This window comes from Channa argus, chromosome 5, assembly GCF_033026475.1.
Source record: "Channa argus isolate prfri chromosome 5, Channa argus male v1.0, whole genome shotgun sequence".
Taxonomy (NCBI): domain Eukaryota; kingdom Metazoa; phylum Chordata; class Actinopteri; order Anabantiformes; family Channidae; genus Channa; species Channa argus.
In genome coordinates, this window is record NC_090201.1 from 10905243 (window position 1) to 10920042 (window position 14800).

The 14800-nt window shown below is 40.4% G+C and overlaps 1 protein-coding gene across 6 annotated transcripts in view; it reads left to right on the forward strand.

The window, feature by feature from the left end:
* The first annotated feature begins 4021 nt into the window (after positions 1 to 4021).
* The window catches only part of LOC137127297 (histone deacetylase 7-like), a 37536-nt gene continuing 26757 nt past the window's right edge, over positions 4022 to 14800 (forward strand). For 2 of the 6 annotated variants that reach the window (XM_067504103.1, XM_067504105.1), the window contains exon 1: positions 10021 to 10286. Coding sequence is in view for 3 of the 6 variants with exons in the window: in XM_067504102.1 (XP_067360203.1) it covers positions 4123 to 4358 (236 nt within the window). In the remaining 3 variants the exon portion in view is untranslated. Of the gene's footprint in view, positions 4359 to 10020; positions 10287 to 14800 lie in introns of those variants that run through there. The other 4 variants (XM_067504102.1, XM_067504100.1, XM_067504101.1 and 1 more) reach the window with 4 other exon arrangements.

The window sequence follows — 14800 nt, forward strand, 5'->3', positions numbered from 1 at the left end:
CACACACACACACACACACACACACACACACCACACACACACACACACACACACACACACACACACACACACAGGGATCTGCAGTTTGTTGCATCTGCTTCATTCAGCCTCTCTCAGAAGTTCAGGTTCCCAAGGCAATTTCATTACAGAGAAACCTCTTAATCAGAGGCACATCCACCCAACAGTGGATCGTTTCTGCAACAGCTGAGCAAAACATCTGCTGGGCTCACGATCCCAGCCAGGACGTTCGGGGGTTGATTTAGACCAATGTTTGACATAAACCGATAAATGTGTTGATACCACTTCCAGAAATGTCCACCCTCTCTACGTACTATTACTGTCAGAAAGGTTTTTCTCCATTTTTCATCCTCTCTTCAGTGGCTATACCTCGCCCCCTCTACTGTGAATTAACTGCCCCCCCCACCCCACCCATACAGCTGTTCCTTTGCCTCATGTTGCACATTCTTTCATTTTTAAGGCTCTGCCTGTCAGGGTCCCATTACTCTCCGTCTTGTGTGTGTGTGTGTGTGTGTGAGAGAGAGAGAGAGAGAGCAAGAGAGAGAGAAACTGAGAGAGAGAGCGAGAGAGGCAATGTAACAATTTAAGAGGGATCTAGAGCCTGAAAGACAGAGTACAGCTGCATGGAGTTGAGCCCCCTCACACACACACACACACACACACACACACACACACACACACACTCCCCCAGCTGTTTGCCTCTTACCAATTACTGCAGCCCCTGCTGGTCCTGTCCCCTCTAGTCCTCCCTCCAGTCCCATAAGCACCTTCCTATTCCTACTATTTTTAGCATGAGAGATGAGGGGCCCCTTCCCAGCTTAATCACGGCATCTACCGTGCGATTGCTGCCTTCATATTTTCAACCTCCCCCTACTTTGTCTCCCACTCTTCATGCTTCCCTCCCCATCTTTTGGCCACAGACTCAGGTAATATACTTGGGAATGCTAAACAAAGGAAAAGTGCAACACAAAAACAGGCACCAACCCGACAAACAACAAAGCAATTAGCCAGTGTTTGGTCTGGCTGGAACAACCGTGACCTTTCAGGAAACTCTCCCTTCCTGTAAGAGATTGGCTGACTTGCCGCTCAGGTCGACTGAAAGCTCAGAAGCACAACAGCCATGGATGTATGTGAGCAGGTTTGACACAGTTGGTGGGTGACTTTCTTCAACTTTTCTAACTCAACTTCAACTAACTTTTGGAGGAAAATCTGACGCTGATGCAAAGATTGAAGTTTTGAAAAGCTAATTGAAATTTTTAATAAAGGCCATGAGGGGCGATCCTAATATTGAAGCAGCCAGTGGAAAAAGATGGTCATCCACTAGCTGATAAGACAAGACATGTCCAATATTTTCCTCTTCATGTGATCTGTCTTTACTGTTCCAAAAGATAAATGTGCCCCCCCCCCCCCCCCCTTCCTCCTCCTCCTGCTCACTCTGATCTTTAGGATCCTTTAAAAGTGTGTGTGCACCGCACATTTCCAGATGATGCTGAACCCATTGTATTCCTCAAGGACTCCTAACCTGCTCCTTATCAGTGTTGACGTCTTTTGTGTGTGGGTCCTTTTCCTCTCCGTGCTCGAAGAGGAACATCTTAGCTATTTGTATCAATTCAACTACAGTCTCACGGGTGCACAGCTCCCACCGATTACGCCAGATTGTAAGAAATTTGTCTTTACAGGACTAAAAAAACTGGGTCCATCTTATTTAAAGTGTTTCTTCTGTGTATAATTAAACCCACATGCTCTCAAGTGGAAATTCTGGGAGAGGTTTGCTTAAAAATGTTGGAACACAGACAGGAATTTATTTAAATTTTTTAAATACTTGTTCTATTGAACCAAAAGATGCATCCGCTGTTTAAACTCTTCAAACATCACAATCGTATTTGCTTTATAAAGTTTGTTTGAGGAGAAACTAAGACCAGCCTCAGAATCCGTCTCACTTGCCATGAGGAAAAAGAGTCACAACCCCCAAACATGAGTTTCCTTTGGTCAGTATGTTTTCCCAAAGGATGAAGTTACATTTGAACCAGAAATCAAATCCATAGCTGCTAGCGCAGTAGCGGAGGGAGCCAGACCACACAGCAGTTTAGGTCAGGAGGGTTGTCGACCTTTGAGCTGCTTTTCTCTTTCACAGACAGAAGAAACCATGGAACATGCACTACCCAAAGCAACACAGGTTAATTCAACAGCACTAATGTGCGCTGGCTGCTCTGCTGCTGACTTTTTCTGTCTGCTGAACTATTTGTGTTGGTACAATAGGAGCAGAACACAACACTAATAATATTACTACTGTAGTATTAATCATGGTAAGTGTCATGTATTCATCATTAGTTTCCAGATGACGAATCTGTACATCTGGGTTGTCTTTTAAGCCAATGTGCTGAAGAAGATTAGACAAATTTAATTAAGTCAAATTGCTGGTTTTCAATGACACCAGATTGACTGCAAACGTTTTTTGCATCAAGGTGAATAATGGTTTAATTCCTTTACAATTCCCGAAGTTTTTAGCTGCTGCTGCTGAAGTTTTTTTTTACTTACCTCATTATCTGTATTTTTGTCCTACAATTTTGAGAATGCTTTTGCATTTTTATATTAGATTAGGGTACTGACCCTAACAGTATCACTAACTACCTGTTATTAATAAGTCTTTGTAGCTATGTGTTATGTTGCATGAAGACATACATAACCCAGACTTTCTGAGGTCTGTTATGTTATAGTTTTATATGAATGAGTGAATCTCCTGCTCCACAAAAAGCTCAGTGGTAACAAGTGTGTGAGAAAACCACATGCAGTCACTCATCTCTTCCGCTCGCATTTCCGGGGAAATTTACGTTTTTTTAGAATTGCTATATCTAGAAAAAATTTCAGTTTCGTTGCAAGTGAATTGGTTACTAGATTTAAAATGCAAACCAGGAATCCAGAAAGTACTTTGAAATATCCATCCATTGTCTTTTATTTATGTGTTAATCCCAGCTAATCCTAAAATAATCCCAGGGTGAAATTAGTCCCACTTGGTGGACCTGGACAGTCTGTCACAGCACTGACACATAGACAACCTTTCACTCCTACTGGCAATTTAGTTTGTCCAGTTAACCTCATCTCCATGTTTTTGGACTTTGGGAGGAAACCACCACAGGTATGAGGACAACATGCAGTCTCCACCCAGAAAGGGCAGTTGTATTTAAATAAGCTACCATAATTAGTGAAAAATACACAACAATGTTGAATTGTTATTTTCTAAATCAGCAACATCCTGCCTGTTTTCTCCCTTGTTAATTTCACTCAGCCTCAAATGTAATTGCCCCGGTGAAATATGTTGCCTTGTCTAAGTAATCTCACTGAATGCTCTATTTGTGTGTTTACAGAGAAGTGAGAGCTGGTCTGGGTCATAGCTCTGAGCTACATGTGTATTACAGTTACCTGACTTTAACAAGAGCCATGAGTTATTTATTTTTGAATGGAGTATGTTCATATACTATTCATATACTATATTCAATCCTAAAAATTAAATTATACCCTAAACAAGTTAAGACTCTATTTCACCTGAAAAACACAGGAACAAACCATAAGTGGAGATCTTTATATTTTGTTTTGATGATTAGTCTGCGTGTTTAAAGACTTCTTTAGAACAAGCACGAGTTGCTTACTACAAAAAGAAATTATGTTCTGGTGTCAAATAAAACACGACTGAGGGACATCAGCAACATATTTGCTTAGATTTTTCCTGTGTACTACTCTCAATTACACAGACATCAGCTAATGCCACTGTTTAGTGCAACTTTCTTATTTCAGCCCACGTACTTTATGTATCCTAGGACAATACTTCCTGCTATTGTCCTTCAGACACTCGAACTATATAATCTGTCGCTTTCTCTCTCTGTTTTCTCTCTCTCTCTCTCTTACACACACACACAAACGCACAGAGACACATCCCTCCTTCTCCCCTCCCTATCCAGAGCTTCTGGTGCAGGGGCAGCTCTGACAAAAAAATTACAGGGGGGGGTGATAGGGCAGAGCAACTGTGTCTTCTCAGAAAAAGAGATTGTGTGAGAGTGAGTAAGTGAAAAAAAAAACGACAAAAAAGAGAGCGATAGTCAAGCTCACATGAGAGGAAGTGAAAGACACAGAAAAGTCAGAGGGAGCCTGTTGTGTCAAGCAGTTGACTGTGGTACTCTGTCAGTGCACAGCCGGGCTCCAGCGCTACAGCACCACTCCCCTGTCAAAGCAGGATATATCTTCTCTCCGAACCTCTCAGCCTGTCCAACCGCTGCCTCTGTGATTGACTGGACTGCTGTGGGAGCACGGAGCGTCCTCTCCCTGGATGTCAGCACCCAAAACAGGTAGGAGATATTGCAAATTTGGATTGAGTGTATATCTGTGAATAAAAAGTGTGAAAACAGTTGCATATCTTCTTCAGTGACTGCACAGTACATAAGGTATGTCAGTCTGTTTTGTTCTCGTCTCTGAAGAAAGGATTCTGGCTGCACATGTTGACACAGTTTTGTCCAGACTGAAGGGTCTTAGTTCTGCTGTTGCTTTGGCTTGTCTTTACTTTTGCTACCTGTAGATGGTCAGCTTTGGATGGCTTTTGTTCGGGATTTAAAGTAGAAGCTGCTCTTCTCATTCTTATCAGTGTAAGTACAGCAAAACCATGCAGACTTATAAATGATCAAGAATGTTCAGAGGAATACTGTGATCCGCACCAGAAAAAAAAAAAAAAACACTGTACCTTTTTTTTATTGTTTGATTTGTTTGGTTTGGGAAGTGTTGTTTCTCAGCAATGGGAAAGGGAGAAAATTGAAAACAGACCCACCCACCCAGGAGAGCTAGTCTGTCCATGAAAAGTGCAAAGAATGAAGAGACACACAACAGTCCATCACTGCAATACCGAAGGAGGCAAACACAGAGAGCCAGAGATGAGAAAGAGAGTTCATTCCAAAAAAGGCTGGAAAGAGGTTTGGTTGATATAGCTAGCCTTAATTAAGTTGCTGTCACAGGAATGCCCGTCCTCAGTACTGATCCCTTTTTCTCCTAAGCAAGAACAGTGCAAGGCGTGAACATTGAAATTGTGTTGACATGCTTGAGTTGGTAAATTCAGTTTGAGTTGCTTAAGTTGACAATTGAATACTATTATTATTTAAAAACCCAGACAAAACACTGCCACATGTTTACAACTGATTTCTTTTAGAAAATAGACAAAAACTTTGTGGAGCAATGTGTAGCAGGTTTAGCTCTTAACCCCGCCTTATGGGTTTTTGGAGCTGTGGGCTACATAAATCTTGCTGTGCAAGATGAAATGCTTGCCTCAGCCTTTGCATACTCTCCTGTCCAAAACATTAAACTGTTGCTCTATTTTTACTCTCTCATGCTGCTCCATTTTTAGAGACTTGTCTACGTTGTTTGTTGGGCTATAAATCAGACTTCAACTGCTCTGTGTCCTCTCCAAAAATAATGGGTGTCATGATCCACAGCTTGGACTTTGTTTTTGTTTTGATTCCTTGCCTTCTCTGCCCTTAGGTCATAGTTTCACACATTTAGAGCCATCGGTCTGCCACACACACACACACACACACACACACACACACACACACACACACTCACTATCTCTCACTTAACCCCACCATGCTCCTTTCTCTGACTCCAATGTCTCTGAATATCATACCTTTTTTGAGTTGATCACTGATCACAGTTGCATATAAAGCCACAACATGTAGAAACTTGGTGCTGGGAAGTTATGTTTATATATCACATTCTTGTGTCTGGCTTCAGTCATTGAGTTTTTGCCTTGCCATATATATATAGATATATCAGATATATATCTATATATATATAACTACAAGTTATCATTTATATTGTTTTGATGCCAAAAAGGACAATCACTTTGAAAATGAATTAGCTGTAAAGCATTTCTTAAGCATGAGTGAAACAATTTATTATAGTAAAACACAATCATTCCAGGCCTTAAAATGAAAATATATTCTGGTTTTCTCAGTCCACTATGATAATAAATCTCATTCTTTATATATTCAAAAACTGGTCAGTGAAAACAACATGTAGTGACTTAGGATGGACGTTTTACAGACCAGGTGATTAACTGAATGATCAATACATTAACTGACCTATTTATTGGCAATAGCTAATAGTTGCAGCAATGGTGAGAACACTGTAATCTTAATTTATTCAGCGTTGGACAAACTCTATAAATAGTTTGAACTTGATGGTCATTGTGATAAATCATCAGACTCTGCATTTGTTTAGTTTGCAAAGGATGAGGGCAGCAGGTTAAGAGGCCAGTTAGCTGGAAGTGGCCCTGAGGGGACATAACTCTCCCAGTGAGAGTAAATCACAGTGCGGATGTCTAAATTAAACCTAGTGGGTGTCAACAAATGGCACAGAAGGCAGACAATGTTGTATATTCCAGTCCAAAAAATCCAGCACTTGTGTACAAGTCATTATTTGTCTTCAGAAAGAAAAGTTTGGCAATCCTATTAGGTCCACTCTAGTCTGAAGAGGGCTCTTCATGACAACAGGATCAGCCAAGGGAGTTGAAGTGGGCAATGTAAAGGAATGAACAAGGAACATGAAACTGGTACATGATACTAATGAATGGCCCATAGTGAGGCTGTTCATGTAACACCTACACAGGCTGCAGTCTCTGTTTGAAAAATGAACAATCCATACAGGCATTTATTAGAGTGCCACCCTCTCGTGGAAAAGTTACAATACTATAATATTTTGTAACTGTATTGTCTTGATTGTCAATTGTCATTCTTGTCTTGAAGGAAGCAGCTCAACTATATAGTTTCAGAAATTAATGTTCTGTGATGGAAACAGAACATTTAAATGTAATTATATTTTGTTCTTTGTGCTATACATTATGACTTATCATAAATGTAGTTCTCCCCTTTATATCCATGTCAAGTCTATAAAGGTTTCATAAAAACATTATGAGACCTTACCAACGTGTTTGCAGCACCTTCATGTTTCTTCAGTTTGACAAGTGTAGGATTCAAAAGCAATGTCACATACTGTAACTTTTCAAAGATCCAAACACTCTTCTGAACTCTGTGTCGAGGCCTGTTTTCCACACGTGTGCACACAAGAGTGTGAAGGCGTTGTAAAGCAACACTTTCCAGCATCACAGTCAGTTTCCAGAGAAACTAGGCGAGCGCTGAGTGCTCTCTCTCCCCTCTGTGGGTTGACATCCCTTTGCTGCTTGGAGTGGAAAGGCTTTAGAGGCAACCCGCCACTGCGAGCAGCCTTCAGCAACTTCTCAGTTCAAAGTTACCACACAGCTGCTACGGCTCGAGCTACACGGGGCCTACCTGAACAAGTGCGGTGGTCTTTATGAAAAGATGGAAAGAAGAAAGTTAACAATCTTTGCATTTCAACAACCACTATTTTACATATGAAAGGAAAGTTTCCTCTCTGTGCACTATGTGAAAACATTGTTTGTGGAATTTTAGTTGAGCTGAATTGTAGCTGTAAGTCTTTGATGCTGTAGGATAGTACTAGTGTAGTATCACTATTACTACTTCTGTTTGTTCTGTATATAAATGACATCTATTTTATGTTTGTCTTTCCTCATTTGTTGCTCTTCCTCTGAGCACTATGTAGATCATGTCTTTTCTAAAATAGGCACACGGTAAAATGATAGATGTCTTGGTATGCTGTACATCTTGTAAAGCCCTCTAAGATACATATTTCTTTTCACTATAAATACAGCTGATGTTATTTGACTTGTCAAGAAACCCAGTAGTTAGAAATTTTCAGGACAAACTGAAAGCTAATAGCATAAAATAAATGAAATGTAGGCTCTGTGTTGGTATTCTTTGTGTGTATCTGTGCGAATGATTAGGTAGGATGACCCCCTGGAGAGTAAAATCCAAATTCCTGTTTGTGGACCCCCAGCCTCAACCCGTTACCAGGAAATCTGTCCGACTGATAACTCCACACATTCCATGCGTCACACTAATGTGCTGGGGCATTTCTGTCAGTGACTCCTTCAATATCATGCACATTATGCACACTAAACATGTCAATACCAGAGAGAACAATTACGCTTGCACCACACGCAGCTACAAAGTCCTCCGCTGGGCGTTTGTTTTGGTACAGTATGTGATCATGTGAACGTGGCTTTGGAGGCATGCCAGTGTTGACTTTTGCCTGTATGTGTATTTTAATTATTCGCACTCCAGCCCCATCCACTCTCTAATCACTTTCTCACTCGTGCTATCTTGCCTTGACTCCCTCCTTTTCTTTCATTCATTTTGGCAATCTGCCTTGCAACTGCTGCTCCCTCCATCACCGTGTTGCTTGACTGCATTCCTCTCATTCCTACTGGCTTCCTGTGACTGGAAGAGGAGTAAGCCCTACTGGCCACAAAACTCCACCTTGGAGTCCTACCCATGTATGCCATATGTGTCCTTTCTGGTCTTCACTGTTCTGCCTCTTGTATTAATTCTGTCTACGAGAGGCATCATCTCTTTAAAACACTCATGTGTTGAAGGTCTAATGACTCTCCCCCACACTCTGATCCACTCAGTCAGACATGAACACGCACAGGTAGACTCGCACCCCCACAAACATTTCCTAAAATTGTGTGATTGTTTTGTTTTACATTTCGTGTAAATTCCTGTCATATAAATTGCAGAAATGTACGATAATGCAAACAAATTAGCAAAGAAACCTTCAAGTGTTTTCGATGGAAAATGGCTTATTTTCAGGGAAATTACAACATAACTAGCAACCTTTCCAGGCAGTCTCTACAGCTGAAAAATGAAGACGCTCTGTCTCAAGCATGTGTTGTCCAAACTGGAAGCTGTCCTACAAAATTGAATTTGCTCGTAGGTATCTTAAATCATTCAGACCCGCGGTTAGTCCCGTGATGTGGATGGCCTGCCAAGAGCACAAGGCAAAAGACATACTGTTGTTAGAATTAGACTGAGTGTTGTTGATAGCAGGTTTTTTCGCTCAGGTCATAATTTCCCCTTAGGTACACAATTTAACTGAACAACATCAAACCCACTAAATCATGGGACTGGCCTGGGTCACATGAAATAAAACACTGCCTCAACTAACAATCTTTTAGCAGTTGTTGTGACCTAGACTGGTTTATTTTCATGGATCCAATGATGTGGACTTTAGTGTTAGCAGAGTGTGGATTTGATCACAAGCAGATGAGGAAACAGTGAGAGTTCAGCTTGGGAGAGACCATGTGAGACCAGTGAGCACTGCGTAAATAAACTAACTTTCTGTGTGTGTGTGCGTAAATATGCACATAGAGACGGGTGACAAATTAAAGGAAAAGGTGTCTTAGTAAGATGTTGGGCCACTGCCTGCTGCCAGAACATTTTCAATGCACCATGGAGAGAAGAAGCACCAGTGTTCCAAAAAAATGCAATAAATTTCCCATATATGGTGTTTTGATGATGGCGGTGGAGAGCACCTAACACGGTGGCCCAAAATCTCTCCAAGCGCTTCAATTGTATTGCAATTTACTGAATACATATACCAAAGCATAAGATGTGTATTTCTGTAATCATCATTCAGCATCTCTCTCTCTGTACTATATGGGGGAGCTCTTCTCTTTCTCCCCTTAAACGAACCCACCACCTTCTAGTTGTGAGCGCTTATTTAATTCCACTAAATACCTGTATGAGGTTTTACAGCATAGACAATGACAAAACATGTACTGTATTGTACTACTTAGAGAAATTATGTGTTATTACACTGTAAATATTGTAATTTAGTTGACACTGTACGCAGCTGTACAAAAACAGTGTTGGAAAGGGGAAAGATGAGGAGAATCTGCTGAAAGGAGGTAGGGGACACCTTCAATAAGGGGAGCATCTGCGTCCTTGTCTCCCCTTGTCCATCCGCCCCTGACACTCACGAACACACACACACACACACAGCATCCTTACCCAGCTGGGTGCAGCAGGTGGAGCCCTCACACCAGCAGCACACACACGGATGAAAGTGAGACTTGCTTATCCGCGTTTTCACCCCCAATAGACAGACACTCAGTGAGGACGACACACATAACGTGGAGAAGAGGCTTTCAGTCCCCTCTCTTCCTGTCTTTTAAAAGTGCAGGTTTTAGCGCACTGCGTGTCTACAAGTCTCGGAACCATCTCACCAACCGTGTAGTCAGAAACACTACGCTATGACAAGGACAGGGGGTTGGACGTAGCGTTGTCTTTTGTCTTCCATCCGCTGCTGCCTCAAAGTGAAAATGCGTCGTTTTTGAACTTCACCTCCAAAAGGTAAGCGACGTTTATTAATGACTGTGAGACCTCTAACTTCTTCGACAAACCTGTTACGACTTTATTTTAACATTGTTGACGCTGTGTTTTTTTTTTTATTTCGTGTACGAGAACTCGGGTCGTGAGATAATTTACCGCAACAAGTGTTAATTAGTTAGAAAATTAGGATAAAAGATGTCAGCAGTCCTTCCTGTGTTTCTTCCTCTGGCTTTTGTTCACCTGGCTGATATTTTCCTGTCGCAATGTGATGATTCCATCATTTTCATATTCAGTAAAAAAAATCTTTTACAGAATCAGTGTAAGTAAAGATGTGAGGTCAGTGTCGGATGCTGCAGTATGAAATAGTACACGGCTCACTACCTGCCACATCTGACTGACTGGAATTTCCTCATAATGTATCCTCATCTGACAGGCTACAGGAATAAAAATGTAATTATGATTTAGGCCTTATTGTGAGGTCAAGTGTAGAATTTGCTGCTGAATATATTTCTACCCATAACGTCATTGAAAAGTTTGACTCATTCACTACTAGGCAACAAATGTTTGGTTGTTTGAGGACCATAGGGTGGGTAGCTGTGTGTGTGTGTACTGTAATATGACAGACGTCATAAAAATTCTTATTTCTCACAGAAGTTTTTTTGGTCCCTAGAAGACACACACAAAAACACACACAAACACACACACACACACACACACACACGCAGCAGCCATGTGTGGAATAATGTTCTCATATCTCCAGGTTCCCTCTCTGGACAGGATGAGGTCATAGCTTCATCCATGCTGTGTGACTACAGTTACATTAGTTTCATGTGGGCCACAAAGGAGTCAGTACCATGTACAGTCCTCTAACTCCTTTCTGTGTCCGTGTACATCTCTACACTGCTCCTTAATAATTTCCTTTCATCATCTCTGATAAACAGCAGTAATCTTTACAGTGATCATTGCATGTATAAATATCTACCTGTCTTCATGGGTTTTAGTTACAGCGTGCAAATATTGTATCCAGGTGTGTGTGTGTTTACAAAAGTACATTATACATACAAAAGAAACACCCGTGTATTCTGCATGACTGGTGTCATCTTACCCAAACTGTTGTTCACAAATCTTTCGTGCTCCTTCTTTGTCATGACAGCCTGTGGGTTTGTCTTATACGGCTGAAACATTTAGCACCAAAATAGAACATGGTTAGTTACATATTGCCACATACACTGTTTCTGTTCGGGGGATTTTCTGAATTCTACATGCTACCGCCACCTAATTTCTCCTCTAGCTGGCATCAGCTGTGCCTCAGGCACTGATCTAACTAGTTGTAAAGTAATCAGTTCTGCAGTTTGCAATTCATGCAGGCTATTTCAGAGCATTTCAGGCTATTTCAGCACTGCAATGTGGTTGCTAGCAGCCAGTGTTTTGACTTGCTCTCCAGGCATGAACCTGAGTTTCACTTTGCATACTGTAGCCGTCTAGGAGACATTCATGTTTATAAGAAACACGTAAGACGATCTGGATCGCTTAAAGCATTTTGTTAGTTTTAAAGTTTATTTGGTAAAAGTCACTGAGCCCGAACTTCACGATCTTAAACACTTTAATTGCCTACATAACTCTCTCTTTTTACAAATGTATGTTAAATCTGAGAACATAGTTAGAAGTGGAGCACCAATAAAGACTGTTGTCACTATCACTTAGACTCATTATTTAGGCAATGGCTCACCCATTTTGTGTATAAAATATCAGAACAAAGTGAATAATTCCCATTACAATTTTCCATAGCCGAATTTGATTGTAGAGGACCAAACAATTTTTTCTATAAAAACAGGGTTTTATTTATTCAAGAATGCACAAATGAACAATACTAAATTTCCAACAATTTACAACTGTCTACAATACTAATAAACTAAATTCCAAACCAAACAAAACTGTGACTGTGTTTTATCTGACATCTAAATGAGGTGTAAATCAGTATACCTCAACATGTGATAATGCTTTAGTTGAGTGCATGAAACCCTAACCTTTCATTGTGTAACTGTGACACGACCAGGGATCTATTCAATTTGCCTGGTTGATTTGACCATCAGTCCAAAACTTAAAGACAAACAATTTGCAATTACATGTTGCTCACAAAATTACAAAAAACTTAAGTTGCTGTATGTAGATGTTTGAATGTTAGATTGTCTGTGCATCAACTAATTGATTACTGTTTTGGTGAGATTAGGCTAGGACTGCAACAAATTACCTGCTGATGAATCAATTACCTATTTGGTCAGACAATAGTAAAATTAACCTGTTAAAGTATCCTAAAGCCCAAGCTGATGTGATCTGTCCAAAACGCAACAACCATTAAAAACTGTCATATAGGAGAAACTGTAGATCCACACAGCTGTGAAGCCAGAGCTAGGAAGGAAATGTCAGGTGTTATTTAAATTGTACAGATAATTATCAAAATGGTCATCAGTTATTTTAATTAACTGTCTTTATTGTATTTATTGGCTTTAAATGTTCAAATGAGGATATTACCATTTCAGTGGTTTGTTTTATTTTCACTTTGCATACTGCATGGATGACTAAGACAACCAGTAAGTGATCTTTCAACACTTGTTGATTCATCACCCATTTCCATTGCCTGTTTATTAATCTTAGTTAAGTAAACACTGAGAGAAGTAGAAGTACAACAAAGACAAACCATATTTAGTGATCAGATCATCATCAAGTATCCATTTTGGATACTCCATTGTGTTGCAGGCTAGTTGTGAAAGTGAATATTAACCTTTTCCCAGGACAGATAACCTTTAAAAGTCCCCAGTGTTTTCCCAGTGTGAGCCACAGCAGTACACTTACAATAGGGATAGTGTTCTGGATCGGCCAGAGCCCCAGATCACATTTCCTCTTCCTGATTTAACATCAACTCAGCTGACTACTGACACACTCTGCTCCTCAAAAACAGCAGTGGGATCATCACTCTCTGCATCACCCGTGTGTGTGCTTTTGTGTGAGAGAGGGCAAAAGATGAAGCGTATTAGGAAATTCTAAGTTAAGTTAAGACAGTTTAAATAATGTTTTTAACATTATCAAAACCAACAGTAAAAGCAGGCTAATAGGTGGCAGTATCCTCATTCTGACTGCAGGGTGTAACCCAATGTATATGTATGCTGCAGACACGTTGGTGTTTCAAAAAAGGAAGTGGGCTGAGAACCAGTTTACCAGTCATATCATCCTGGTGCTAGGTTTTTGAGTGTTAAAAGCAAATGTGTGTCTGTGGTGTCTTTGTGTGTGTGTGTATGTGTGTGTGTGTGTGTGTGTGTGTATGTGTGTGTATGTGTGTGTGTGTATATATATATATATATATATATATATATATATATATATATATATACACACACACACTGTATGTACTTCTCTCAGTGAGAGCTGATCATTTCAGGATCAGAGCACAGATGTGGATGTTTGTGGGAGGAGATGTGGTGCACAGATCACTGACCTGAATCAGTCCATGCTTAGATCATGAGCTACTGTTTCTTTTAAAGTACAGAAAGGAAGTCAGCTGGTGTTCCTATCAGGTTAAAGGGTAGCCCATGTCTTAATTTGCATATTTAGCACACAGGGCTATGTGAAGTTGTAAATCTGTGTGTGTTATGTCTGATTGAGAGTGTGTATTAGTGCTAATAAAGTCTCTTAACTCACTCTGCTATGAACAGTACATTAGCATCAACTCGTTTAGCAGTATCTGTTTTGTTCATCTTCAGCCAAGTCAGTTTCAGTCCAATTTTACAGTTAGTCATTTGTCAGGGTTAGGGTTATGCCAACCATATGACAGTACCATGAGCCAAATTTAGCTCTGTTTAGTCCCACCAGGAAAGATGCCTTTGGAACCCACAGGAGAAATAATGAAACAATTCAAACAATTGTCCATCTGTTTTGGCTGTGAGAAATCTAGCTGGAGAATCACATTAAAGGGCAGGCAAGCTTGTGACACTCACCTTTTACCCTCGGCACCTCAGGGACACAGCATCAAGAGAAGTCTTATATCTGTCTGACCTCTGACCTTTTGGCTGAAGAGAGTGCCAGGGATAGTACAAAACAGTACTGATGAGGAAAGAGAAGACTACACAGTGAAGGAATCTCATGCTAATAACCTCATTGTTAGTCAAGTCCGCCATCGGATAATGAGTAATTTGTTACTTCATGACAAGGAAATTAGCTGTGTGGTATGGCTCTACATACTGTAGTTTAACTGTAAGGATAAACAAATGCCAAACATCCAATAATGATAGATTGGTCTTTTTCTAAAGATTTGTATTACATTTATCTTATCATTCTTTTGCTAAGCAATTAAGTTAATGGATTCCAGCTTCTCTAAAAGGAAAATTAGCAGTTTTTCTCTCTCTTTTTTTCGATTCATTGTAGACTGATTTTCTTTGAGTTCTTGACTGGTGGAAGGACAAAATCAGTTGTTAATGCACCAAATGACTGACACAAAAATGGGCCCACATCCAAACAAACCTCTGCAGGTGCTGGATTAA